The sequence below is a fragment of the Gymnoscopelus microlampas genome (assembly GCF_963454915.1).
Source record: "Gymnoscopelus microlampas genome assembly, chromosome: 6".
Classification (NCBI taxonomy): domain Eukaryota; kingdom Metazoa; phylum Chordata; class Actinopteri; order Myctophiformes; family Myctophidae; genus Gymnoscopelus; species Gymnoscopelus microlampas.
The window spans coordinates 30,043,527-30,070,946 of record NC_139943.1 but is presented as its reverse complement, the minus strand read 5'-3'; the positions used below and the strand labels follow the sequence as shown (position 1 = coordinate 30,070,946).

General features: G+C 41.7%; 1 protein-coding gene across 1 annotated transcript in view; it reads left to right on the top strand.

Annotated features, from left to right (window-relative positions):
- LOC311047608 (receptor-type tyrosine-protein phosphatase eta) overlaps positions 1-27,420 on the top strand; it is a 57,901-nt gene extending 30,481 nt beyond the window's left edge. The window contains exons 12-37 of the mRNA XM_084060380.1: positions 923-1,186; positions 1,522-1,782; positions 2,594-2,890; positions 3,259-3,522; positions 8,758-9,015; positions 9,294-9,554; positions 10,042-10,296; positions 11,021-11,290; positions 11,580-11,849; positions 12,463-12,714; positions 13,155-13,442; positions 14,038-14,301; positions 14,935-15,228; positions 16,155-16,310; positions 16,833-17,046; positions 17,383-17,504; positions 19,105-19,192; positions 19,781-19,825; positions 20,840-20,927; positions 21,425-21,515; positions 22,293-22,366; positions 23,055-23,189; positions 23,775-23,891; positions 24,181-24,341; positions 25,029-25,164; positions 25,684-27,420. Coding sequence (XP_083916506.1) covers positions 923-1,186; positions 1,522-1,782; positions 2,594-2,890; positions 3,259-3,522; positions 8,758-9,015; positions 9,294-9,554; positions 10,042-10,296; positions 11,021-11,290; positions 11,580-11,849; positions 12,463-12,714; positions 13,155-13,442; positions 14,038-14,301; positions 14,935-15,228; positions 16,155-16,310; positions 16,833-17,046; positions 17,383-17,504; positions 19,105-19,192; positions 19,781-19,825; positions 20,840-20,927; positions 21,425-21,515; positions 22,293-22,366; positions 23,055-23,189; positions 23,775-23,891; positions 24,181-24,341; positions 25,029-25,164; positions 25,684-25,815 — 5,057 coding nt within the window. The 3' untranslated portion in view covers positions 25,816-27,420. The remainder of the gene's footprint in view (positions 1-922; positions 1,187-1,521; positions 1,783-2,593; positions 2,891-3,258; positions 3,523-8,757; positions 9,016-9,293; positions 9,555-10,041; positions 10,297-11,020; positions 11,291-11,579; positions 11,850-12,462; positions 12,715-13,154; positions 13,443-14,037; positions 14,302-14,934; positions 15,229-16,154; positions 16,311-16,832; positions 17,047-17,382; positions 17,505-19,104; positions 19,193-19,780; positions 19,826-20,839; positions 20,928-21,424; positions 21,516-22,292; positions 22,367-23,054; positions 23,190-23,774; positions 23,892-24,180; positions 24,342-25,028; positions 25,165-25,683) is intronic.

The following is a 27,420-nucleotide window of genomic DNA, read 5'->3' as shown; positions in this document are numbered from 1 at the left end:
AACTTTTTGTGTTTTTTCGTAAATGAATGCCCGACTTGATCATAGTACTGCGTCACACAAAAGTATCAAAAATAGCAGAAATAGCAGATCTACAAGCTCAAAACGCGTCGCTTCGCGCCACATTTCGAGCTTGCAGATCTGCTATTTCTGCTATTTTTGAATTTCAATCCTGAAAAGTAACAATTTTGGACGTAGTTTTCCACCCGACAGAGATGATATTATTAGTTCTCGGAATGGTCCTGGCCCTGGGTCTATTCCTGTGTTCTGTAAGTGTTTATCCAACTCTGAGAGTGCAATGGAACCAAATGGACCGGTATGGGGTCCAAATGGATACAATTATCACTGAGGATTTTACTGCGTACAACATGAGCAGGCTTTGGTTTTGCTAAATGAGGACATGCTTCTGTTTTCATATTATTGTTTGTACCAATGTGACGTTGCTGCAGACATTGCAGTTGAATGTGTGTGTGACGTGAGTCTGCCTGTTGACAGCCGTACGTGTCCCAATAGGGCTGTGAATCTTCTGCGATTCGATTCCAATTCTTGGGGTCACGATTCGATAAAACATTTATTAATTTAAAAATGATTCCCAAACAGTTTTATCTATTTTAATTCACAACAGTCATATTGTTTTCATCTGGACAACCAAGTGAAGCCTATGTAACACCAGAGAGGGACATTTGTCCCCCAAAGCCCTTGAATATGACTCAAAACATGATAATGTTTATTGTGATTATGGTAAGCTTACATTTCACACGCCATAGAGTAAGAACTCCTGTAACTTTCACCAGAATAAATAAATAATAATTATAAACAAAACGAAAATTCGATTTTGAATCGTTGATAATAAGAATCGTGGTTTTTACATGAATCGATTTTTTCTAACACAGTTCTCACAGTGTCTCTGTCTGGCTCCTTACAGAGCCCGGCATGATCAGCGGTCTTCTCATCACGGAAGTCACCAGTTCCTCTGTGTCTGTGAGATGGACGGCGCCACAGGGCAACGTGTCTTCATACACAGTGAGGTGGAGTGGTACAGTAGGGGCGGGCGGTAACAACAGCGCTAGTGGCACGTCCCATAACATCACGGGTTTGTCACCTGGAGTTCTGTATAACGTCACAGTTGCCGCCGTGGCTGGAAACATCACAAACGAAGGTGCAAGGGCCTTCATATCAACTTTCACACGTAAGTTCCTATTGTGTGAAATAAATAATAACCCTCTAGCAGCTTATTATGACTCTGCTCTGTTTATGTTTACCAACGTAATGGTTGTTATGTTATATCATATTTTCTTTTTCAGGGTTTGATTTATTTTAATAATTGTTCAGCAATCGAAAGTAGATCTACAAGCTCAAAACAAGCTTGTAGATCTGCTGCTTTTGATGTTTTTTTGTAACCCTGTAGTGTGTAGTAGGGCGTTAATCTACGAAATGTGTGTGTGTGTGTGTGTGTGTGTGTGTGTGTGTGTGTGTGTGTGTGTGTGTGTGTGTGTGTGTGTGTGTGCGTCTGCATCAATCTAGGGCCAGAGAAACCCTTTAACATCACCGTTGCGGCAAGAGCTACCGATTCTCTGAACCTCAGTTGGAGCCCGCCTAGTGGTCATGTGCAGCGCTACCACGTGACCGTTCGGAACGGCGACTTGAACTTCTGGGCCAACATGACGTCGGTAGAGCCCATGGCCCACCTCAGTAGCTTAAAACCTGGCCGGGTTTATGAGGTCAACGTGACGGCTGTGGCCGGTCCCTTCACTGAGACATCTGACCAGACCTCACTGGCTACTGGTGAGTTCAGCCCAGGCTGAGGCAATGGTTTCACTCTTGAAAATGAAGCCAATGCGGAAGTAATAAAAATGCTGCAGTTTAATTGCCCAGCAGCTGGCGCTAATTCCCCCACTAACCAGTGATCTAGATAGACCACTAATTTCCAAACAGTGGGTCGGGACCCATGTTTGGGTCGCGAACCAAATGTTATGGGTCGCAAATAAATATCCCCCTTTTTGGGTCTTCCATTAAAAAAAAGTATATTATGCATTTTATTAGATTTAAAAAATCTCAAAAACGATATAATAGAATTATATATAATAAATGAATTCCAACATATTTCAAAAGTATTGCATTAATAAAATAAACAAAATAATTTCCATAAATGAATAACACAAAAAAACGTCTAAGAAGTAGTGAAGCGCTGTGAGCTTGTAGATCTGCTATTTTCACTAGTTTGGGTCCCGAGCAAACGTCTAATTTATCTTTTGGGTCTTGAGCTGAAAAGTCACTTTGGGAACCACTGATCTAGACCCTGTCTTGCAACAAAATACACAAGACCCACAAGACCAGTGTTTTTAAAGAGCCCATAGACAGGAAGGAGCCTAATCTAGTATGAGTAGGCCTAAATGATAAAAAAAAAAAAAAGGTTAAGCATGTCAAATTTGGTTTCAAACTCATGATAAATAAGCTGTAGTTTTCTCTGAGGAATGTGTGTGTGTGGGGGGGGGGGCACTGAAGGCAGTGAAATCATTATTCTAGCCAAAAGATGGCGATGCAAATAGGGCATTTCCTGTTTACGGGCTCTTAATCATTGATGTCTCCATTTCAGTCCCTACTGCTCCTGGAGGGATCACCAGACGACCACCAGAGGTAACTCAGAGGACCACCACGGCCCTCCATTTGGAGTGGTCCTCTCCTCATGGCATGGAGGGTGCTCCGCACACCAGCTACAACGTATCCTACCAGGCCGCCACAGGGGGCGCCGCCGCGCAAAACCAAATCTCCACATCCAACCACACCGTCCTGTCCTCTCTCTCCTCTGGGACTCGGTTCGACATCGTGGTGCATACAGTGGGACCCCAGGGTTTTACGAGTGTTTTGACCCCCACGACCTCCGCGTACACTTGTGAGTGAACACATTAACGCATTAAGACCTGAGGCTGATTCTACAAATGCGTTCTAAATCATTAACTTTTTCGTGCCAAGGACCATCCAAATTGAAAAATAAATAATATAACATATAATATTGTCTTTCTCGGCTGGAAACCTCATATGTCCAAATCTGTCACTTTTCAGGTTTCAAATTCAAAAGTAGAGCTTGTAGATCTGCTACTTTTGATGCTTTTGTGTGACGTTGTATTATGATCAAGTAGGGCATTCATTTACAAAAAACACAAAAAGGTAGAATATTATGGAGATAAGAGGTTTCTGGCCGACAGCAACGATATATATAATATAGTAAGTAGTAATGTGCTTTTGCCATATTGCTTGCAGTGCCCAACCCGGTGCAGGAGCTCACAGCCAGTCCTGAATCCACCACCTCTGTAAAAGTACAGTGGTCACACCCTGAAGGACACCAGTCGTACTTCACATACAGGATTCAAACCAGCAACCCAAACATCTCAGAGCTGGTGAACGTCAGCACCAACAGCATCGTGGTCACTGGCCTGGATCCAGGGACAGGATACACGTTTAGCGTCACCACGGAGGCAGAACCGGGAAGTCACTCCACCGCCGAGCAGGCCTCCAGCTACACAAGTAAATCTCTATGTTCTCAAACTTTTTCATGTCAAGGACCCCTAAATAAAAATGTATTTGGCACGCGACACAGACCCCCATCTCAAAATATTTGTGTGCCAGGGGGGGACCTCCGTACAAGATTTGTCTTGTTGAAACGGTTAAAAGATATTCCATATTTCTCAAAGTTTGTCAAGATCGCGCCGCGTTGTGAGCTTGTAGATCTGCTATTTTCAAATAGCCTATGTATATAGGGGTTAAAGTGGTTAAAGTGGTTAAAGTGATTTTGATGCTATATTAACTAATGTTCCTGGAGACCCCGTGGAACCCCCTAAAGCAGTGTTTCCAAAACAATGGGTCAGGAGACTCAGGATCCATTTTGGGGTTTCGGACCCATTTTTATGGTAAATTTCCCTTAATTTTTTGTTTCCTACATTCTATTTTTAATTTTTATTATTTCAAAAGATTTTCAATTTTTAAATTGTTCAACTTCATACATTATGAAAAATGTTCAAAAGAAATCCCATGAAGTAGAAAAAAAACAAGTTTTAAGAAGCAGTGAAAGATCTACAGTCGTAGCCAGCTGAGAACCTCACCTTAGGTACCTAGGAAATCAGTACCCGGGAGGCGCTGATATGAAACCACACCCCTCTGTGGGTGTGGTTTTGCCTTGGAGGGTGGAGTTTAGCATTATTTTTTCCCCACTGTGCAATACAGTAGCTGGACAGTAGGTGGCAGGGCCGAGCAACTATTGGTTGTTTACCTACTAGTCTACTTGGTGGGGAATTCAAATATCCCTTTAACTATATTCTACAGTTTAACCCAGTGATTCTAAACCTTTTTCATTTCAATTTCATTACTCATATCTATTGCTTTATTTAGGCATTTTGTATCACAATATTTTTCTTTTCTTTTAATAATAATAATAATAATAATAATAATAATAATAATAATAATGGTTAGTGTGTTCTGTAATCAGTGTTGGGCTATATTACTTAGGAGAGTAATATGTTACTTATTACTTATTACTCCTTTGAAAAGTAATAATATTATATTACTTATTACTTGGAATCAAGGGTAATATATTATATATTACTTTATATTACTTTCCCCACGCCCCCCGCAAAAGAAAAGACGTGTACAGTTTCTAGCCTTTTAGAACAGAATCCAATTTAATGGAACAATAGAACATTGGTTCTCAAAGTGGGGTCCGGGGACCCCCAGGGGTACCTGAGGGGGTTCCAGGGGTCCCCAGCTAAATGGAGGATAGTTAGGAACCAAATGGACCCTTGTGGGTCTGTAACTCTGAGAGTGTACAAATGGAACCAAAGTGTACAAATGGAACCAAATTGGTTCCATTTGTACACTCTCAGAGTTAAATTAACATTGATTTTACAATATAAATTGGGGTCCCAGGGATAGAAATGCCATTAAATGGGTGTCGCCTAATGCATGTAAACTGGGGGTCCTCTTGAAATTAAAATTGTTGAGAATCACTGGTAGCTGGCAGTGAAAAATCTTCTGTTATGGGGAATCAACACACACACACACACACACACACACACACACACACACACACACACACACACACACACACACACACACACACACACACACACACACACACACACACACACACACACACACACACACACACACACACACAGTAAACTCTGAGACACACTCTCTCTCTCTCTCTCTCTCTCTCTCTCTCTCTCTCTCTCTCTCTCTCTCTCTCTCTCTCTCATATAACTAGTAACCAAATGTCATTGTAGTGGAGTAAAAGTACAACAGTCCCAACTGAACTCACAGTCTGTCTGGCTGTGAGGGGGGTGTCGTAGCCAAAACAGGTTATGTTAATTATAGTAGCACTAGCACCATCTCTCTACAATGTAGTCTACAAGTTGGGCATTTAGCAGACGCTCTTAATAAAGAGAGATTTACAGTAAGCAAGGTAAACACGAGGTAATACATCTATTGCATAGAAATAATAATCTAGGATCTCTCTCTCTCTCTCTCTCTCTCTCTCTCTCTCTCTCTCTCTCTCTCTCTCTCTTCTAACAGAAGAAATTGTAATACACATTATAAGGGAAAGTGGTATAAACTTTGGCAGGTAAAAGTTGGAAGAATGTCCTAGTTGGATTTGAACCGGGAGACTTCTGGTTACAAGTCCTGTATCTAATCCACTGCACCACATTGGTTCTTACTTGCTCTATTCACTACTAAGGTCTTCACTGAAAGATTAGATAAAGGTGAAAGCGCCAAGAAAAAGTTGGAAAAACATTCTGGCTGGATTTGAACTCAGAACCTTCTAGTTGCAAACCCTTTAGCTAAACCACTACACCACAGTGGTTCTTCCATAGACTGTTCACTTGTGTGTTCTTCACTGTAGAACTGGTAGCCTGCCAAAGTGTGTACTTTTTTTTTTGTCTTCTTTGAAATCATTTGCAGTTTGGGAGATATTTAACTTTAAGCGCCCAATGCATTGTCAATGCGGCAATGCACATTTAAAGGGAAATGAGTGCAGGCTACTAATCCTACATACTTACTGCTAGTAACCCCATTCATACTTTAACATGTTCATCTTACTGTGGACATGTTTGCCTGAAAAGGAATCTTTGAAATGTTTAATAGTTTTAGAATTGTACTCTTTTAAAAGTTCAGAGATTTATAATGGAGGCGGATGGAAGGTTAGGGTTAGGGTTAGGGTTAAGGGACCTCAAAAAAACACTTTCACCTAGAAACTCCATTCAATCTGACTGTCTCTCTCTCTCTCTCTCTCTCTCTCTCTCTTTATCGCCTGCAACTTCTAAATAAAGGTTTCAGACAATGACATGCAAATTAACTGGTATAGCACCTTGGCCATCACTTGGCCAACTTAGGCCCTCACAATGGACTCAGGAGCCAGGTCTTGTGATCCCCCCACCCCACCCCACCCCACCCCACCCCACACACACACACACACACACACACACACACACACACACACACACACACACACACACACACACACACACACACACACACACACACACACACACACACACACACACACACACACACACACACACTTGTATTTTTGTTTTGACTACATTCAATTGCAGTTCGTTTCCATTTGATTTTTAAGTGGATTTGCTAGTTTAGTTTTTACTTTGTGAAAAGGCTTAGTTTTAGTTGATATTTTATTAGTTTCAATCTTCATTTTAGTTTTATTATTGTAAGGGTAGGGGCAATATTCAACTAGAATAGTGAAGATGGCAGATCTACAAGCTCACAACACGCAGCAGTTGTAACATTGCTACTGCTGTCATCGGCTGCGTGGAGACAGAAACGAAAACTGATACTGAATATGTTTTGCTTAATCATTCTGAATCAGCTTTGCTTAATCATTCATCAAAAGTTATGAAAGTTCTAATGAAGGAACGGGACTCTTACAAGGTTCAACTGGTGACATTGACAGAAAAGCATCAGAAAGATACATCAGACATATAAACATCCCACCAGAGAGAATGAGTGTTCTTGTAGAGAACTTGTAGATCTTCCATTTCCACTATTCTGAGCTTGTTGAATACAGCCCCTGACTACCCTTACAATAATAAAACTAAGATTAACACTGAAACAAAAAAAAACTCTACTTCTTTTCACAAACTAAAAACTAAATTAAATTGGCAAATACACTTAAAAATCTAATGAAAACTAACTGCAATTCAAAACATGTAGTCAAGATAAAAATGTGTGCGTGGGGGGGGGGGGGGGGGGGTGGACAACTCCTACACAATAAAATCCTCTGTTGATTTATCTCTGAGAGTGTAGCCTAAAAATGTTTGGATCCACTAGTAAAGTTACTATAGTCTGGTGACAAGCTCACAGTCAAGAGCCATTGTGACGGCCTATTTTTGGCTAGAGACAAACAAAGACCATGGCCAAGGTGTTAAACTAGTTAATTTGCATGTCATTGTCTGAAACCACTGCTGATGGTGTGTATGACTTTGTTTTCCAACCTCGAAAAGTTTTTTGATTGAATACTTTATTTAGTAGTTTGCAGACAAAAAGCACATGAAAGTACAGTTCAAATACAAGGTTGACTAAATATGATTTAAAAAATCCAAGCCATATGGCTTGTTTAAATTGGGGTCCTAAGTTAGTTAGTACATTATAATCTCCTGTGTTGATTTAACTCCGTTTCACATTCTAAAATAACATAATTGTGCCCAAAAGTAGTTTATAATGCATTTTATTGAAATGTTACTTTCAGTTGACTAGTATAGTTACTAGTTACTGCTCTCAGAAAGTAGCAGCTTTGGGAGCTGCAATTCTTGTATCTCTGACTGACTTATCTATCTTCTTCCACCATGTTCCATATAAAGAAACAATTGCTTTTGAATTCATCCTAAGGACTCTTTTTTTCCCTTCTATTTTCCATGTTTTGGATCTGATAAATGTTTGGTTACTAGTTAGTTTGTAGATTTTGAATATTATCACAAAACATACAGTAACCACTTCAGCCCTATACACATTTTGGCCATTTGAAAATAGCCGATCTACAAGCTCACAATGCGTCGCAATGTGACACATAGTGAGCTTGTAGATCTGCTATTTTCAAAAGATTTGTATACATTTTATACATTTGAAAAGTTGTGAAATGGGACATTCCACATAATTAGTAGAGTACTTTCTACTTTTGGTACTTTAAGTACATTTTAATACCAATACTTTTGTACTTTAACTCAAGTATAGTTTTATTTCCTGACTTTTACTTGTAACAGAGTATTTCTACTTTGCAAAAGCAGCAGAAACAGTCTATAGCTATGTTGCTCACTGTGAATGCGCCACCCTGTGGCAGAATGGCCACACTACACACTGAAATAAGATATAATACATTTAGGGGGCGTGTCTGAGAATCTGGGGGAGTGGCCGACAGAGGTACCCAAGGGACAAATCAGTACCTATGGGTACTGCTTTGAAAATCGTGAGGTTCTCAGCTGGCTACTACTGTACAAGCTCATAACGTTATGAGCTTGCAGAAAGCTTATAAGCATACAAGCTTACAAGCTTATAAGCTTGGGTTTTGGTCCCAGGGAGACATCAAATTTCTCTTTTGGTTCTTGAGCTAAAACGTTTGAGAACCACTGCCCTAAAAGACCACTGGGGGTCCCCGGACCCAATATTGAGAACCAGTGCTCTATATATTCAGGAGCTCTCAAGTGATGGTGAAGTCAGGTCTAAACTAAAACATCTGCTGGTACTTGTTCACAGTGCCCAAAGCGGTGAGCGGCCTGTCAGCTGAGGGCGTGAACACCACTGCCATCAAGCTGACCTGGGACAGACAGGACGACTTCAAGGCCAACTACTCCTACCTGGTGACCGTGGGGGACAACAACGGGGACAGCGTGTCCGTCCACACAGAGACGCACACCTTCGCCGGTCTGACCGCTGGACAGCAGTACACCTTCACCGTGTCGACGGTTGTCCAGGGGGTCAGATCCACCCCGAGGAGCTTAACCAGCCACACAAGTGCGTTTATAGTGGCTTTTTTTTTTTTAAATTAAAATAGTTTTAGATTCTACACAGTATATCGTATGTCCAAAACTGTTACTTTTCAGGATTCAAATTCAAAAGTAGCAAAAGTAGCAGATCTGCAAGTTCAAGCTTGCGGATCTGCTACTTTTGATACTTTTGTGTGTGATGCTGATCAAGTAGGGCATTAATTACAAAAGAAACCCACAAAGTTAAGAGGTTTCTGCCCGACGGCAACAATATGTATAATATAAGTTTCTTTTTTCCCCACCCAGAGCCTGCAGCGGTGCCCGACATCAAGGCCATCGGAACCACAACGAGCATGTCTGTGAGCTGGGGCGTCGCCGGCGGTCGTGTGGACTCCTACTCCGTCCTGCTGCACAGAGGAGACGAGTTGGCAGGAAACCACTCAGGCCTGAGCAACAACACCAGACGAGTGCTGTTTGAAGGCTTGATACCTGGAACGCTGTACACCGTAACGGTGGCCACCGCCAGCGGACCGCTCTCCCAGAACTCAACCGCTGTCAACGCCACCTGTGAGCCACATTGCTAGTCATTGCTAATCATTTTGTTTTTCTAAATGTTATTTGATTGATAAATAACAATGAGCAATAAGGGGTAGGACTAGATACGTTTTAAACTTCATCCTATACCCCTTTCGAGCACTCTGTACTACATGTATTCGTTTTCATATTTTCATATTTAAATTATTTTGAAGTGTATTATGTTTATTTTATGGATTTGTCTTTTAACAGTGTCCGAAATAAACAAATCAATCTAAATCAATTACCGATGCACGATATTGGAAATTTGCCGATTATTTGCATGGTTAAATCGAATCAGAATCAGAATCACATTCAACTTTATTGTCACATCACAGGTGTAAAACAGTGGGTGAAATTCGTTTTTGTGCAAGTTCCATCCTTTTTGTTACTTCCATAAAAAGGGGGGAGCAAGGGGATGAGAATACAGTTGCCGGGTTTAAGTGGTTAAACAACACTCTGTTTTCTCCTGCCTCTCCAGTTCCCAACCCTCCCGGTCCCATCGTGGTGGAGTCTCAGACCACTGCTTGCATCAACATCAGCTGGGCCAGACCTCACGACATGGAGCCAGACCAGTACAACTTTACCGTGTTCCACTGGGACCGGTCCACCCAGACCAGTAACAACTGGACGCTGCTGGACAACCTCCTGTCTGGAACGGCCTACGACATCTCTGTTGTTACTGTGGGCGTGTTGGGCTACCTGAGCACAGTGGAAACCACGCGCAACTATACCAGTGAGTTTAACATGTCATGATACGGCGGTTCTCAAACGTTTTCATGTCAAGGACCCCCAAATTAAAGGTAGGGTAAGTGATATTTTTGGGTGAAAACAAAAACGTTTTTGTTAAAAGGTTAAAGCATCATTGCTATAGAGTGTTTGTTCAGTAACAGGGGTCTCTGTGTCTCTCCAGCTCTTTGATAAACAGAATGTTCAGGTAGGTGGCCAATCATCAGCCAATCAGGAGAAAGTGGCAATTTTTCAGCTTCAATTGTATAGTGTTTCAGTTCCAATTTTGTCTGCTTCTTTGTGTCATCACTTCCAATTTCATTTGTTTATCCTGTGCCCTGTGTGAGTTCTCTCTCCTGATTGGATAAAAGTTGTATCCCGACCTGAAAATGTATTTTCTGTTTAATCAAGAGCTGGAGGGACGTGGAGACTCCTGTTACTGAACAAACGCTCTGGACCATGTTATTTTATTTTAACAAAAATATCACTTACCCTTTAATATTTGTATATGGCCACTGACTGAAAACAGGGGCATCATTTGCCGTCTCAGGGGATGGCAATTGCCACTCCCTAGTGTTCACAATTAACCTCAAATTCAGTTCATATTTACCCCCAACTCGGAACAATTCTTTGCAGATAATCTGATTTCAGATCAACACTGGGTGCATCTTAATCCATCTTCATCATGTGACACATGTTATAGATAATCGTATCCCTTTTTCCCCCTCCAGAACCACACTCGGTGAGCATGCTGAAGGAAGCAGGGATCTCCCCCACGGAGGTGATGTTAGTGTGGGATCAGCCGGAGAGCAGACCTGGCTACTCCTACACGGTGCTGGTTACCATATCAGAGAACGGCTCTTGGGTGGCATCTGACATAGTCTCCACCCCTGGATACAATGCCAGCGGCCTGCAGTCTGGCACCAACTACACCTTCACTGTCACCACACAGACAGTAGATGGCACCCAGGCCAGTCCCGAGGCTGTGTCCTATTTCACACGTATGTTTTAAATTATTTGTTTCTCAAACTTTTCGCATGTCAAGGACCCCCAAAGTAACATGTATTTGTCTGTGGGACCCCTGCCTTAAAAAAAAATTTGCCAGGGAGTGGGACCCCCATACAAGATCTGTTTTGAGAATAAAGCAAACTCCATGTTGATCGAATTCTTTTCAAGATTATATGTACATTGTTTTGTGCATTTCAGAGGATTTCTTCTGGATCTTATGTTTTTTTTTTCTTCTTTTGATGTTTTTCCAAAGTTACCAACAGTATGTCTGCTTGTTTTCAGGGCCATACGGTGTGAGTAGCTTGGAGGCCGAGACATGGAACAGCACTACCATCCAGCTGACATGGAATAGCCCACCGCAGAGCCAGAGCGCTTACACATACCGGGTTGAGACCGCCCCCTCCGGGAGCATGTCCACCACAAACAGCACGGTGCCGAGGGAACAGGCCCAGGTGTCAGGGCTGACACCAGGAACCAACCACTCCTTCTGCGTGTTTGTCAGAGCACAGGACGGCACCGAGGGGACACCGTCCTGCATGTCTCAGTACACCAGTACGATCCTGTCTTTTACCGTCACTCTTTGTTTACTTTAAGTCCTCACGCTCAAGTACAAAATCCTAATGCTTTATTTTGCATTGAAATCTGGGTCCCCCACTCCAGTGCTGAAATAGAAAGCCAATAGAGTACGGCTGCAACTATCGTTTTCTTTTTTTTTGCAATTGTGTTTTCTTTGATAATATGTTTTATGTTTTCATTGATATGAATATATGAAAAAATAGACAGAAAAAAGCAACATTTTAATGTTTTCCTCCAAAATCGATTATTTTAATGAAAATAAATTATACATTATTTGTTATTAATCAATTAAATTGATTAGCTCGATTAACTGTTGCACCCCTATAATAGAGCTCGCCTGCTTGCTCAGGAGAGTTACATAGTGTAATTTTAAGGTGTTTTCACCAAGGGAGCGGCACTACGCCTGCGCACTAGTAGAAAAAAAGTTCAAAAGTGATTCAACTCTGGCGTGAGATGATTTTTGCTTACGCAAAAAGATTATTCACCCACTTCTTTACGTCTGTAAACCAGTGATGTGACAATAAAGTTGATTCTGATTCAGAGCTGTAACACATGTCTCTTTCTTTGGTCTTCTCTCCCCTGCAAACAGAACCTGAAGCGGTCCAGCCTACCGTCTCCAACGAAGGCTCTAACAGCAGCATGCGGGTGCGGTGGACGGCTCCGGCCGGGAACGTGGAGCGCTATGTGGTCCATCTGAACGACAGTTCAGACACCTTCGATGGAGGGGAGTTAAACACCACCCTGTTCTCCAGCCTGTCAGCGGGACAGGAATACACTGCCAGGGTCACCACACACAGCGGGCCCTTCAACGCTACGTCTGGGTTCATTACCAGTGCAACTTGTAAGTGTGATGGACATAATTATTAGTTTGATGTGGTTCTCAAACTTTTTTAATTTGGAGGACCTCCATAACCCAAAGTTACAGACCTGTAAGGGTCCATTTGGAACTCCCTCGAGGAATCCTGAGGGTCCCTGGACCCCACTTTGAGAACCACTGTGATAGGGGAACTAAACCCATGACCCATTTTGTGAGTTTGCTGCCATCTGACGGTTAGAAGAGCTGGAGAGGTTGTTTTTTCTATTTTAGACTTTTTTTTGTTTTTTTACTTTTCCCCTAGAATGACATGCTCAAAATAGGGATCGATTATTGATTGATTATTTTATTATCTTATTGAATATATATTTAATTCGATGAACTGCACCCCTACTTTAGATGGCAGCAATCAGACCTTTTCATTAACCATGTACTGCATTCATTCAACTTATTGAAATCTCACCCAGTTCCCAACCCACCCGGGTCCATGGACACCTGGACGACCACCGGCACCATTCAGGCATCGTGGGGAGAAGCCCCCCTGATGACCAACGCCTCCTTCCACTACGTCGTGTCCCGATACAAACAGTCTGTCCCATCAGCCCAGGAAGGCAAAGTCAACGTCTCAACCAGCACCAACACGACACACACCTTTCACAGCCTGGCCTCCGGAACTCCTTACGATATCTGCGTGGCCACAGTGGGGCCCATGGGCTTCACCAGTGAAGAGGTCTGCAGCCCCGGCGTCACTACAAGTAAGACTTTTACAAATACATACACATAGTCCTGTCAAAAGTTTTACATAATCTAAAACAACATTTTTAAAATCACATCAGCACTAGCCTGGTATATGGCCACATTGACCAAACTATATCACTTACTTATGTAGTCTAGTACCTTAACAGCCCTTTAAGACCTGAGGCGATTCTTTAAAAAAAATCTAAATCCTAAGAGTTTTTTGAAAAAAATCAAAAAAATATTTTAGATTTTTGAGCTTGTATATCTGCTATTTTTGAATTGCCAAATTAATCTAAAGTGACACAGATGCATTCCAGGTCTTAAAGGGTTAACACACACGTACTCGTACTCACTCAAACCTTTGTGGTTTGTGGGAACCAAAACATTGACAGTTTACATTAAGTTATGCTGTTCTTTCAAATTTTTATGTTGCTCTTTTTTATGATCTTAATGTCCTGGTTTATTTTAAATATGTGTCTGGTTCGTTCTTTGTTTATGTGACAAGCACTATGACTTGCAGAGAACAGTATCTTGCTCCCATGTATGATGAGTATGTATTGTGAAAGTGACGATAAACTGATTCTGAGTCTATATCTCTGTTTCATCCACCAGATCCAGAGAATGTCACGTCCCTTGCAGCTTATCCAAAAGAGGAGAGCATCTCACTGCATTGGGAGAAGCCTGCTGGCTACCAAGAGAGCTATCAATACTATGTGAGCTGGGCTGACTCCTCTGGCCATGTCAACAACATCACAACACGCGAAGAGAAGAGTACGGTCCAACAGCTCATTCCTGGAAGCTCCTATCACTTCAACGTGACCACAGAGACTGAGAATGGAATACAGGCTGCAACGGTGTCCGTTTCCAGTTGCACAAGTACGTTCACAAGCAATTCAATTTGATATCACTTTGATTCTGTACGAGAAAAAAGACAGTGTTGAGAGTTTACACTTTGAGTTACAGTAAAGTAACGCTTACCATTTAGGAAAAGTTTCAGATTGGGGTTATGGTTTGGCTTAGGCATATAGAGTGAGGTCTAGGTGTTGGGGTTATGTAAAAATTACATTAACACTTAACCTGCTTGAATTATTTCAGATTTTCAGAGATTTTTCATTGAAATTAAAAAAGTACTCAGGAGCCGAGATACAGAATGTTTAAGTTTTAAGTAAACAAGGAAGTGGATGGGAGTCTAGATCTTCGAAAAATCATATCTCCTTGGTCTTTGGGTCAAATAAAAAAAAAAATGCTAAAAACACATTTATGCGTTATTGGCAGGCAAGTGATGGATTCAATAGAACGCATATGCGTGATTGGCAGACAATGAGTTAATAAAAAGTGCTGGGTTAAAACGCTGATGTCCTCATAAGTATAGTTATGTAAAAGTGTGTGCGTGCGTGCATCCATGTGTGCATGTGTCTATTGCAGCTGCTAATCCAACTAACTGTATTGCTTTGTGTTCCAAGTCCTCCTGTCCCGCTGATTCGTGTCCTCCTCTATGAACCCTTGCAGATTCCAGTCCGGTGTCCAAGTTGCAGTGCCAGAACCCCAACAACGGCACGGAGGCCCGGCTCATGCTGGAATGGACCAAACCCAAAGGCCTGTACTCTGGCTTCACCGTGGACACCGTGGAACGTGACGGCGGCAACGGCAAGAACACGGACAACGTGAGCATGTGCGACGGTGTGTGTCGTCACACCGTGCCTCAACTGAAGTACCACACCCAGTACGACCTGACGGTGGTGACTCTCAGCTGTGGACAACCCAGCACTCCTACGCAGACAACCTGCACCACGGGCATCACCGGTACGTTCAACGCCTCCTTTCAATAGACCAGTGGTTCTCAAACTTTTTCATGTCAAGAACCCCCAAATTGACACTTATTAGCCCGCGGACCCCCATTTGAAAAGATATGCCATGGACCCCCATAAGAGAGGATTTTTTTACGGCTCTAGCAGTGATTCTCAACCATTTCAATTTCAAGGACCCCCAGTTTGACATGCATTAGGCTACGGACCCCCATTTAATGGCATTTCTATCTCTGGGACCCCAATTCATATTGTAAAATCAACTCTGAGAGTGTACAAATGGAACCAAATGGACCCTAACGGGTTCTCAGAGTTACAGACCCATAAAGGTCTATTTGGTTCCTATCTATCCATCATTTAGCTGGGGACCCCCTGGAACCTCCTCAAGGACCCCTTGGGGTCCCGGACCCCACTTTGAGAACCAATGCAATAGACCACTTCAGAATGTTTGTAAACAAACGTGTTAGTCAACCTGTGGATATTTAGGACAAAATAATGTATTTCGAATAGTCAATAATGATATCGTATGTGTCCTGTTCTTCCAGAAATAAGGTTAATGAATAATACTGCTCCATTGTGGCGCTATCTCCCCGGAAATACATTTTTGGTTGTAGTGATGTCATGATGATCTCGTCTATACTGTCATAGATTTGAGTCAGATAACAGTTAATAATGAGATAAGTTGTAAATCTCATTGAATGAGTGTGTTGCATACACAGTCCTTTCAACAGTCTTTAATATACTCACGTCACTAGATTTTTTTTACATTGCGTACTACACAATGTAAAATCCTCAGTGTATCCAGGACCATTTGTATATCCATTTTTAACTCTTGACAGCGTACAAATGGAACTGAATGTACCCTTTCGGTTCCATTTGTACACTCGGAAAGACTAACATTTCTTCCTCTTTGTTTTTGGGAAGCCCCCCCTGTCCCGTCGGAGCAGATCCTGCAGTCACTGGTGAAGGAGGACAGCAAGAAGCACAACCAGTTCTCCATCCGCATCGACCCGGATCTGTTCAACAGCTCCGGCGGACCCATCAAACACTATGGGGTGCTGGTCACTAACCAGCTGGGAGGTTTGTTTTGTTCTCTTATTCACAGCAGTGGTTCTCAAACTTTTTCATTTCAAGGACCCCCTAATTAAAAAAAATCTAATTGTATCCCATCAGAAATGATTTTGTGTCAGGGACCCTCACACAAGATTTGTGTTGTGAAAATGTTTCAGAAATAGTAAAGACTTTCCAATTCTTTTCAAGATTTGCCTCTGAGATGTAGTGGAGTAGAAGCAAAAGTATTTACAGTATTAAATTGGAAATACTTGAGTAAAGTACAAATACCTCAAAATTGTACTTAAATACAGTACTTGAGCACTTGTACTTAGTTACTTTCCACCACTGTCAACAGGTATATTTACAGAGGAAGGAGGGGTGGGGGGCAGAGGATGCTACTACCAAGGTGTTCAAGGAGTTAAACTAAGCTCAGCCATTCTTTTAGTTTAGTTTTGAGTTTGGGTAGGGAGTTGAGGTCTTTAATGGGTTTTGGAAGTTCATTCCGCATTATGGTTTAAGCATGGACATGGTTTCTTTTTTCTCCCCCAGATGTAGATACTGCTAATCTCAAGCAGTACTTAGTGAAGACCTATGAAGACTGGAGCAAAGAGAGTGACCCTAGTCCCATGTACCTGGCCACAGCGGGAGACCTGGCCGTTCAGGGCCGCAGTGGAGAGGGTCTTTCTGTGACCGTTCAGATAGGAGACACAAGCCACTGGAAGAGCTACAGCAATGGCGCCCTGAGCTCAGGAGACGAGTACCGGTACGAACACACACAAAACATAACGTACCACTGGAGATTCACAGAAAAGTATAGGGCTGTCCCGATCATGACATTTAACTGTCACTTAAATAATTGCAATTAATGATTTGATTGCGTTTTTGTGGCATTGGATCACTGGATCATTGGAATAAAGAAATACATTTCTGTTTGGCTTTTAAGCTTTGTAAACTAGAAATTCTACAGGGCAGATAATGAGAGTCTACTTTTTCTTGCTATTTTTGGAAAATGTTTGAAAATGGGTTAACAAAAATAAGATTGTGGACAAATCATTATTTTAGTGCATTGGACTGATTTTAGTTTTTATTTATGTTGCAGATACGCAATAGTGCTGTTCACCGATCTGAAGATAGGCTCAGATGGCCTTGTGGATATTGAAAATTCCTTCGTCTCCATAACCGGCATCCATCCGGTGCCAGTAGATCTCCCAGTGAACATGGGTACCTCATTCACTTTTTTTTTTTTTTTGCATTTACTCTCCAATTTTCTCCCCAATTTAGTCGTTGTTCCAATTGATTCCTCCCCACACACATTTCTGTGTTGTCACTGCTGTTGTATCCTACTGACTCACCTGCCAGTGAGGAGCCCCCACCGGGAGGACGCAGAGCCTTTGTCCTACGCCGCCCAATACTCCCTGTATGACAGGTGCCGCCGCATATTATTTTATGGTAACTAGATTCTCCAGAGGGGACGGTGGGGGCGTTGTCACATTCTAATGCAGCCCAAAACCCTAATTTTGCACCTGCTCCGGTGGCTTGCCTCGCCAAGCATCGGACTGCCGACCCCCTCTAGTTATAAAAATATCACACGGTGCTGCCCCAGCCCGTAGGTTTACGTGCGGTGACAAATATCCCCACCCCCAGAACACGGGCCAATTGTGTTTGTATATAGATGCTCGACAAAGCCGGATGCACCGTGGTGGAACTCACAACCTCTGGTGGTGGGAAGGCACTTTACCACTGCCCCACCCGAGCATGCGGTACCTCATTGCGAAGGACTCTAGTCTAGTTGATTTGTGTGCTGTTGAAGGTAGTGTAAGTGATATTTTATAATATTGTTGCTGTCCGGCAGAACCAACTCCATTTTGACGCTTTTGCATTTTTTCCCATAAATCAGGGTCATTGAACAGCCTTTACGTCTGTGTGTTGGTAAAAAAAATATTGAACCAATGGAAGGCATTAAAAAGCGCTTCTGACAAAACCAGCTAACTCCACCTGAGTTAGCTGGTTTTGCTGACTCCAGGCTCCACCCCCTTTTGACCTCCAACCTCATTGTGTTCTTGGAGGTCCATTCAGCTGTTCTTATCAATGATGAACAAAACCTCCTAACCACTTTTTTTCATTTCCTGAAAAATTAACATTTTGGAGTTAGCTGGTTTCTGCCGGACAGCAGAGATATAGTAATTGTTGTTGTTAAAAAGTTAAAGCTCTATATTCTGAGCGTAATCATTGCTTTTGAAGTCCCTCCAGCTCTTTAATAAATAGAAAATACATGTTCAGGTGGGTTTGCAATTTCAGCCAATCAGGAGAGAGTACCCATTCATCAGCTTAAATTTTGTCTGCTCACTTCGTTGTGTCATTATTACTTCCAATTATGTGTGTTCATCCTATGAGTTATCTCTGCTGACTGGATACAAATGATTTCTATCAGAATGTACACATATTTTAACAAAGAAATATCACTTACTGCACCTTTAAGATCCTGGGGTTTAATGAGTTAAGGACCCATTCCTGCATCTTTTTGTGTGTTTTCATTTAATTCGTTTTCATTTGATTGAATACTTTATTAACACGATTATTAACAGTACAGGTTGTACAGTCAAAGGTTATGCTAAAAGGATAACACAAAAAGCCCCAGGGCATTGTTTCCATTGTGGTCCATACTCAAATTCATCAGCAATACAATACAATACAATACAATACAATACAATACAATACAATACATATTGGAATAAAGCTCAATACAATCATAAGGTAGATTCTACTGAGACGAGATACGATAGTGATCATAGAAATTGTCTTTGTGTGTCTCTTACAATAGTACTCATTGGTATTGGTGTGGGAGCGGCACTGGGGGTATTTGTGGTTCTCTTCACCATCACCATTGTCTCCGTCCTCTACTGGAAGAGGTATGTACTGTATGGCTGTTATCGTCATAAACATCACATGAATTTAATGGCCGCAACTATTTTCTTAGATATCATTTTATCGATTATGTTCTCGATTAATTGAATAATTACACACAAAAGTGTGTTTTCTTATATATCAACAAATCAACATGAAATACTTCTAATTGTTTTCTTTTCTTTCTTTTTTTTTTTTTTTACAATTCACTTAATCGATTTGTCTGATTAAACACTTGAGCTCCATTTTTACCTTTGTTGTGGAGAAAAAAACAAATCTGCGGTTTTCCGTGTTTTCAAAACATTTTGTCAAAACAGAAACAAAAAAATGGCCACCCTAAAATTGATTACTTTTTATAATCGATTAAAATTGATTAGTTTGATTAACTGTTGCAGACCTAAATGAATTGCAATATTATGGCCTCATTGTTGCTCCGTTCTACGGGTCTAGAGTCTAAATTAAGCTTAAGACTATCCTGAAAGCCCTGACAGTCAAATGAATACTCTTTTTTTGTTGTTGTTTTGTTTTGTTTTTTACTGTGAATAGGACTTAATTCCTGTACAATTCATATTACTGATGTTTGTGTTTCATAGGTTGTCTCGGAAAGACTCTCCAGACATCCAGATTCATTCAATGAGGTGAGCTTTCCATCTCTGCTATTACCATCCATTTCATTCTAAACAAATCAATGACTAAAGCTGTTTCCATAAATGTTGTACAAATTGCTGTGTTTTATCTCTATTTTTCAGGAACAAAGTGTGAGTACAAATCCATTACATCCTCATCTGTCTGACATGTTGTCTTGGGTCACACTGACATCGGCCTATCTGACCCCTGGAATCCCCTTCAAACACATTTAAAAACTTGATTAAGTGCCATCAGTTGATATCCACTTTGTTTCTCTTTGAAATATTGTAGTATTTAGCTGCTTATATGTCTTCCTGTCTGTGTTTGTCTTATTGATGTTTGTTGTTGTTTTTATTCACTTGACAATGTCACTGTAAATGAAATTGAATGTTCCATCCAAATCAAATGATGAGGGCAGATTAAACCGCAGCAATACCAGAGACATAAATAAAAAAAGTTTTCACTAACCACTGCTTTCTATTTAACCACTTGAGCCCCAGCATGCCTATTTTTGCATTTCCAAAAATAGCCGATCTACACACTCAAAATGTGTCGCAATGAGACGTGTTTTTGTGCTTGTTGATCGGCTATTTTTAGCAAAGAGATTTGTTGTAGACGGGAAAAAAACGGTCCAAGAACAGTTGTAAGTTAAGTCCGTTTCACTAAGACTAGAGGGTTTAAGTGGTTAAACCTATTGTTTTCTGACCCCTGGATATCTATTTAAATCTATTGTTTTCCAACCCCTGGTATATATTTAAACCAATTTTTTTCTGAACCCTGGATATCTATTTAAACCTATTGTTTTCTGAACCCTGGTATCTATTTAAGCCTATCGTTTTCTGAACCCTGGTATCTATTTAAACCTATTGTTTTCTGACCCCTGGTATCTATTTAAACCTATTGTTTTCTGACTCCTGGTGTCTATTTAAATGTTTTGTTTTGTGACCTCTGGTTTCTATTTAAACCCATTGTTTTGTGACCTCTGGTTTCTATTTAAACGTGTTGTTTTGTGACCTCTGCTACAGAAGTCTTGCTGTGCGGGTGGAGGACTACGAGGCCTATTACAGGAAGCAGAAGGCAGACTCCAGCTGTGGTTTCGCTGAAGAGTTTGAGGTTATAAAGATCAAAGATTATATCGCTGCTGTCGGGCAGAAATCTTCATATATCCATATGTGAATGTTTTTTGTTAGTTGTTTTTTTCGTAAATGAATTCCCTACTTTGCCATTCAAGAGTGTCGTGCAAAAGTAGCTATTTTAGCTATTTTGGAAATTCTTTGAAAGTTAAAGTGGTTAAGCGAGTCTGTGGGTTTCATGAATATTGAAACAATGAAAAGTATTAAAAAGAGCTTGTGAGTAAATAATAACAACGTGGATCCATTGGAACACAAGTTATTTTTTCCATTTCCAGAAAAAAGTTACCGTTTTGGACATACAAGGTTTCCATCCGACATCAACGACATGCTGTTCTGGTACTTTTACAGATGTGTGCACATTGCAAAACTCCTAATTGAAACCAAAGTGTGTGTGTGTGTGTGTGTGTGTGTGTGTGTGTGTGTGTGTGTGTGTGTGTGTGTGTGTGTGTGTGTGTGTGTGTGCGTGTGCGTGTAAAGGATCTGAAGCCTGTGGGCACAGCCCAGGCTAGAACTAGTGCTCTGGCTCTGGAGAACAAGCCCAAGAACCGCTACAACAACGTTCTGCCTTGTGAGTCTCCTCCTCCTCCTCCTCCTCCTCCTCCTCGCCATCAGTGCTGTCTCTGCTGCCATGACATGAGCATTGTTTACTATCATCACTGCTTCTAAAACCTTTTTAATGTCTGGGACATATTCAAAGATATGCAACAATTTTCCACAATCTTTCAAAAATAGCAGATCTACAAGCTCATAGCGCGGCACGAAGTGATGCGCTATGAGCTTGTATATCTGCTATTTTTGAATAGCCCAAGTATAAAATATGGTTAAAGTGGTTAAAATGATTGTAACGCTATATTAACACATTTTGCTGGGGACCCCCTGGTACCCCCCTGGGGGACCCCACTTTGAGAACTAATGATTTACATCACTGCTTCTCAACCTTTTTTTAATGTCAGGGACCCCCCATAAATCTGAGAGCGTACAAATGGAACCGTGGGTGGGATCCGCAGCCAAATCAATTTGGTGGTCCTTGACATGAAAATGTTTTTAGAACCACTGGTTTACATGACTTCAGCTATGATCCCCAGTGATCATTTTGGGGGGTCACGGCCTGAAAAGGTTGAGAACCACTGATCTAGATGAGGGAAGTTGATCCAGAATAGGGAGACTACTAGAGTCTAGTTAGTAGTAACTAGTAACTAGTAACTAACTACTAGACCATCGTGAGAGAGGTGTTCCAGCCTGGCAGCAGGCAGGCATATCAACAATAACCTCTAGAGGGCACTCTTTTTCTGTTCTCCATTTCTATCAAACATTCATTCATTCCCCTTCTCTTCTCACCTCATAGATGATGCTTCTAGGGTGAAACTCTCTGTCCACGGGAGTCCCTTCGACGACTACATCAATGCTAACTACATCCCGGTGCGTACTCACAGCTCTGCCTGCCTCATCATCATCATCATCATCATCGCTTTGCCCTATCTGGCAACCTTACATACTGTATCTAAATGTAATTTTGCACTTGCTGACCTAACGCTATACTCCGGCTCATTCTTTACAGCAGGGGTTTTCTATATGGGTTCCGGACCCCTAGGGGGTCTTCAGAGTAACTGCAAGGGGTCTGCCAAATCTTTGTGAGATGGGGAACATTAGCCGAAAATAGTCGAGCTACAAGCTCACAACGCCTCGCGCTGCGAGACTTTTGAGCTTGTAGATCGGCTATTTTCGAAGAGTTGGTGTAGAGGGAAAAAGAGCAGACCAAGTACAGAGCCAACGGTTAAGTTGACAAAATATTGAGGGTTTAAAAGGTTAACTGTCTGAAAATACACATTAACATGAATCCAACATATTAATAGAAAATATAGTGTATGTCGAAATCTATGAAAAAAGTTTGATTTGCAGCACAGTTTTATACAATATGTAGTGGGGGGTCCCTGCTTCATCTCTCTCTCTCAGTTAAGGGGTCCTTGGTCTGAAAAACGTTGAAGACCCCTGCTTTACAGGTTGATGATGACTATTGTTGAGCATGGCTGCAGTCTCACGTACACATGGAACTTAATTAGTAGAATGACTGTATATGTTTTTGGTTGTCGATGTTTTTGGTTGTCAGGGCTACAACTCCAGGAAGGAGTTCATTGCGGCGCAGGGACCCTTGCCCTGCACGGTCACCGAGTTCTGGAGGATGATCTGGGAGAAGAACGTGCAGACTCTGGTCATGCTGACACGCTGCAATGAGCAGGGACGGGTACGTGCAAATATGTCAACTCTCTCTCTCGCACGCACGCACGCACGCACGCACGCACGCACGCACGCACGCACGCACGCACGCACGCACGCACGCACGCACGCACGCACGCACACACACACACACACACAGAGAGAGCAGTAGGTTCAAATATGTAAACTTTCTCACACACACACACACACACACACACACACAAGCACGCACGCACGCACGCACGCGCACACACACACACACACACACACACACACACACACACACACACACACACACACACACACACACACACACACACACACACACACACACACACACACACACACACACACACACACACACACACACACACACAGAGAGAGAGAGCAGTAGGTTCAAATATGTAAACTCACAGACACACACATAGAGCTGTCTGTGCAAATATGTGTAAACACACACACACACACACACACACACACACACACACACACACACACACACACACACACACACACACACACACACACACACACACACACACACACACACACACACACACTCACACACAGAAAGAGAGCTGATGTCTAGCTCACACACTTGTACTTTTCTCAGGTCAAGTGTGAGGAGTATTGGCCTGCTCAGATGAAGCAGTTTGGGAACATCACTGTGACAACCACCTCTGAAATACCACTGGAAGACTGGACCATCAGGGAATTTAACATCAAAAATGTAAGTTGAGCGATGCAACAACATCATTACCGCAGAGCATGAGTTGACTTTGAATGTTTGGATAGGGATGTTGCTTAGCTAGGACTATCATTGTTCTGGTATCAAGAGATGGAAGACAAGAGTTATATCGATTGATTGATCGATAGATGGATGGATGGCTGGATGGATGGATGGATGGATGGTTTCTTTGTTCTCAAGGAGGACACCAACGTATTATTTACTTTGTATAACACCTACTTTTTCAGGGTGGGTGCTTAGAATTTAACACGTGAACGCTTGTACCCTCCAGGTGAGAACAGCAGAAAGTCGCTCCGTGCGTCACTTCCACTTCACCGCCTGGCCGGACCACGGGGTTCCGGAGACCGCCGAGCTACTCATCAACTTCAGACACCTGGTCCGCGAACACATGGACCAGTACTCCAGACACTCCCCTACCATGGTCCACTGCAGGTCAGTACCCTTCCAGACACTCCCCTACCATGGTCCACTGCAGGTCAGTACTCCTCCAGACACTCCCCTACCATGGTCCACTGCAGGTCAGTACTCCTCCAGACACTCCCCTACCATGGTCCACTGCAGGTCAGTACTCCTCCAGACACTCCCCTACCATGGTCCACTGCAGGTCAGTACTCCTCCAGACACTCCCCTACCATGGTCCACTGCAGGTCAGTACTCCTCCAGACACTCCCCTACCATGGTCCACTGCAGGTCAGTACTCCTCCAGACACTCCCCTACTATGGTCCACTGCAGGTACCACTGACATGTAACGCAGTAGTGACTGGATAAACCCATGCCTTTGCAGTGTATCATTTCTGTTATTGTTGCTGGTGGGCAGAAACCTCTTATCTCCATGTCGTAAGTTAATGCCATACTACAGTGTCACACAAAAGCATCAAAAGCAGAAGATGTACAAGCTGGAAAGCTTGTACATCTGCTACTTTTGCTGTTTTAGAATTTGAATCCTGAAAAGTAACAGTTTTGGAGAAAAAAAATCCACCCGACAGAGACTATATCAAAACTGTAGGTGTATTAATCGTCTCTCTTTTTCACTTCCTTATCTCTGTCACTCTCTCTATCTCTCTCTCTCTCTCTCTCTTGCTCTCTCTCTCGCCCTCTCTCTTTGTTTCTATTGACAGTGCGGGGGTGGGGCGTACGGGTACCTTCATCGCCATCGACCGCCTCATCTTCCAAATCGAACGGGACGGTATCGTGGATGTGTACGGCATCATTCACGACCTGCGCATGCACCGAACCCTGATGGTGCAGACGGAGGTATACGCCATAATTTACACCAGTCAGTTCTCTGAATTGAATTAAAGCTGGAATTCATAAGATTTATTATGTCCTACCCGGGGTTTCAAACCTCGATAATATTACACTTTGAGCCTCATGCAATACCTCTTGTCAACCAGTAGGTGTCCTACCCGACCACAGGTCAATAGCAGAGTAGGGAGACCCCCTCCAACCACCACAATTGTGTTAGTTACTGTATTAATATATGATCTATGATTTGTCAGAATATCATTTTATTAACATAAAAAGCTATGGATTGCAGCTATATACCAACACAATAGACTGTTGGGGTGTAGACCTGGGAGGCCACAAACTAAAGTACCATCGCATTGCCTTTGTTTAATGAATCACTTATGCCCTATTTTAGACTTATTTTTTATGTGCATAGTTCCCAACTTGCATCGTTCCCGAGTAGGCCGGTGCCCGACAGGCACCTGTCTAGTACATATTAATGTGAGGGTCCTGGAACCATTGTTTTAAACGTGTTGTTTTCCACAGGACCAGTATGTGTTCTTGAACCAGTGTGCGATGGACATCATCAGATCCAGGACTGGAACGAATGTAGACCTGATCTACCAGAATACCGCTGCGCTCACCATCTACGAGAACTTCGAGCCCAGGAGAAGCTGAGGCCTTTTTTTCATGAGATTCTTATTTATTTTTGTACTTTCCACTGCTAACACTTTTGCTGAATTCATCTGAAACTGAGCCTTTTGTTTTCTAATATTTATTTGTGGAAAAAATGTTGAACATTTGACAAAGGAGGGAACTGTATATGAAGGTAATACCATGGGCATACAGGATATCCTGGGACCAAATATTAGTTTAGATTTTCGTATTTTTCGTATCACATTTTTGTTTTCTGCTTGCTTACTAGATAATAATTCATTGAAGATACACAGATTTGCTCAGGTCATATTAGTGTACTGTATGTTGGATGCTGTATATATATTATATGAGACCTTTTGTTTGTCAAAGAAAAATCCGAATTCATTTCTTGTATTATATGTTGTTGTTTTTTCCCATTGTTGATTATAATGTTTTGCACAACAGGTTTGCTGGAAAAAGAACAGAAGTACTACCTAATAAGAGATTGTAGCCCTTCCAAACTACTAGAGGGTGCACTTTGTTAATTATTCATTTTCTGTGATTCGGGTCAAAGCTGAAAAAAATGCTTCTGCTCTTGTTCTGAGGCCTTTTGTGAATAGGGTTTCAATACAGTAAATAATTAAATACACATGTTTTTACCACTGGCATTACCATTAGTGAAGAAAGGTTATTTTATACTCTCTATGCACTGTTCTGAGTTCTGACTAATGCACTGGATGCATCGATATTATATGCCTTCCGTTTTTGTTTTTGTTTGTTTGTTTGTTTGTTTTTAGCCTACTTCTTCTTACTGTTTTGTAGATGTGCTCATCATCATCGGTTTAAGTATTATTGGGTTATGAAAAAAAGAAAAAGAATGCAGAATTGTTTGTTGAACTGTTTGAGAGTTTACCGCCGATGGATGTACATGACACACAGTAACATCCTTCCGTTTGATCCATAACACTGGTTATATTGTAGATTCATGTTACGTTTGATCCATAACACTGGTTATGTAGATCCATGTTCAGTCGTAGCCTGCTGATATATCTACTGTAGATACATCAGTGGTGGACAAAGTACTCCTCCCCACTTTAATACTTGACTCAAAGTATAGATACTCCTTAGATAGTAAGGAGTCAAAAGTAGAATATTTGTCTTTAATGTACAGATGCTCAAAACCTTTACTTTAAGTACAGTACTCAAGGAGATATACTTAGTTACTGTCCACCACTGATAAACATTCCTATGACGTTTGGACTGCTGGAAGAGCATACGCTTTATTTTTAGCTTCTAAAGGACAAGTTTTTCCATGAGGCGGTACTGTTTATTTTTTTATGGTCAATATTTGTATGAGTGTACTGTACTGTAGCTTTTACAAATCTGATACTGTTTTATTGCCGTTGTATAATAATGTACATTGTTTCAGTGATATATATATATATAGATCTATAATTTTCTGAAAACTTTTCAAAGCACTTTTTTCATGAGAAAAGAAAAACAGCAAACATTCACTGTTGTAGGAGTGTGCGATGCTTTGTGAGATGCTTGCTGGTACAACGCAGAAAAAGGAAAAAGCCGCAATGACTTTTACCATTTGCAATTTGTCAAACAAAATGGAATTAAAGATGTTTTGCTTTTTCCCCC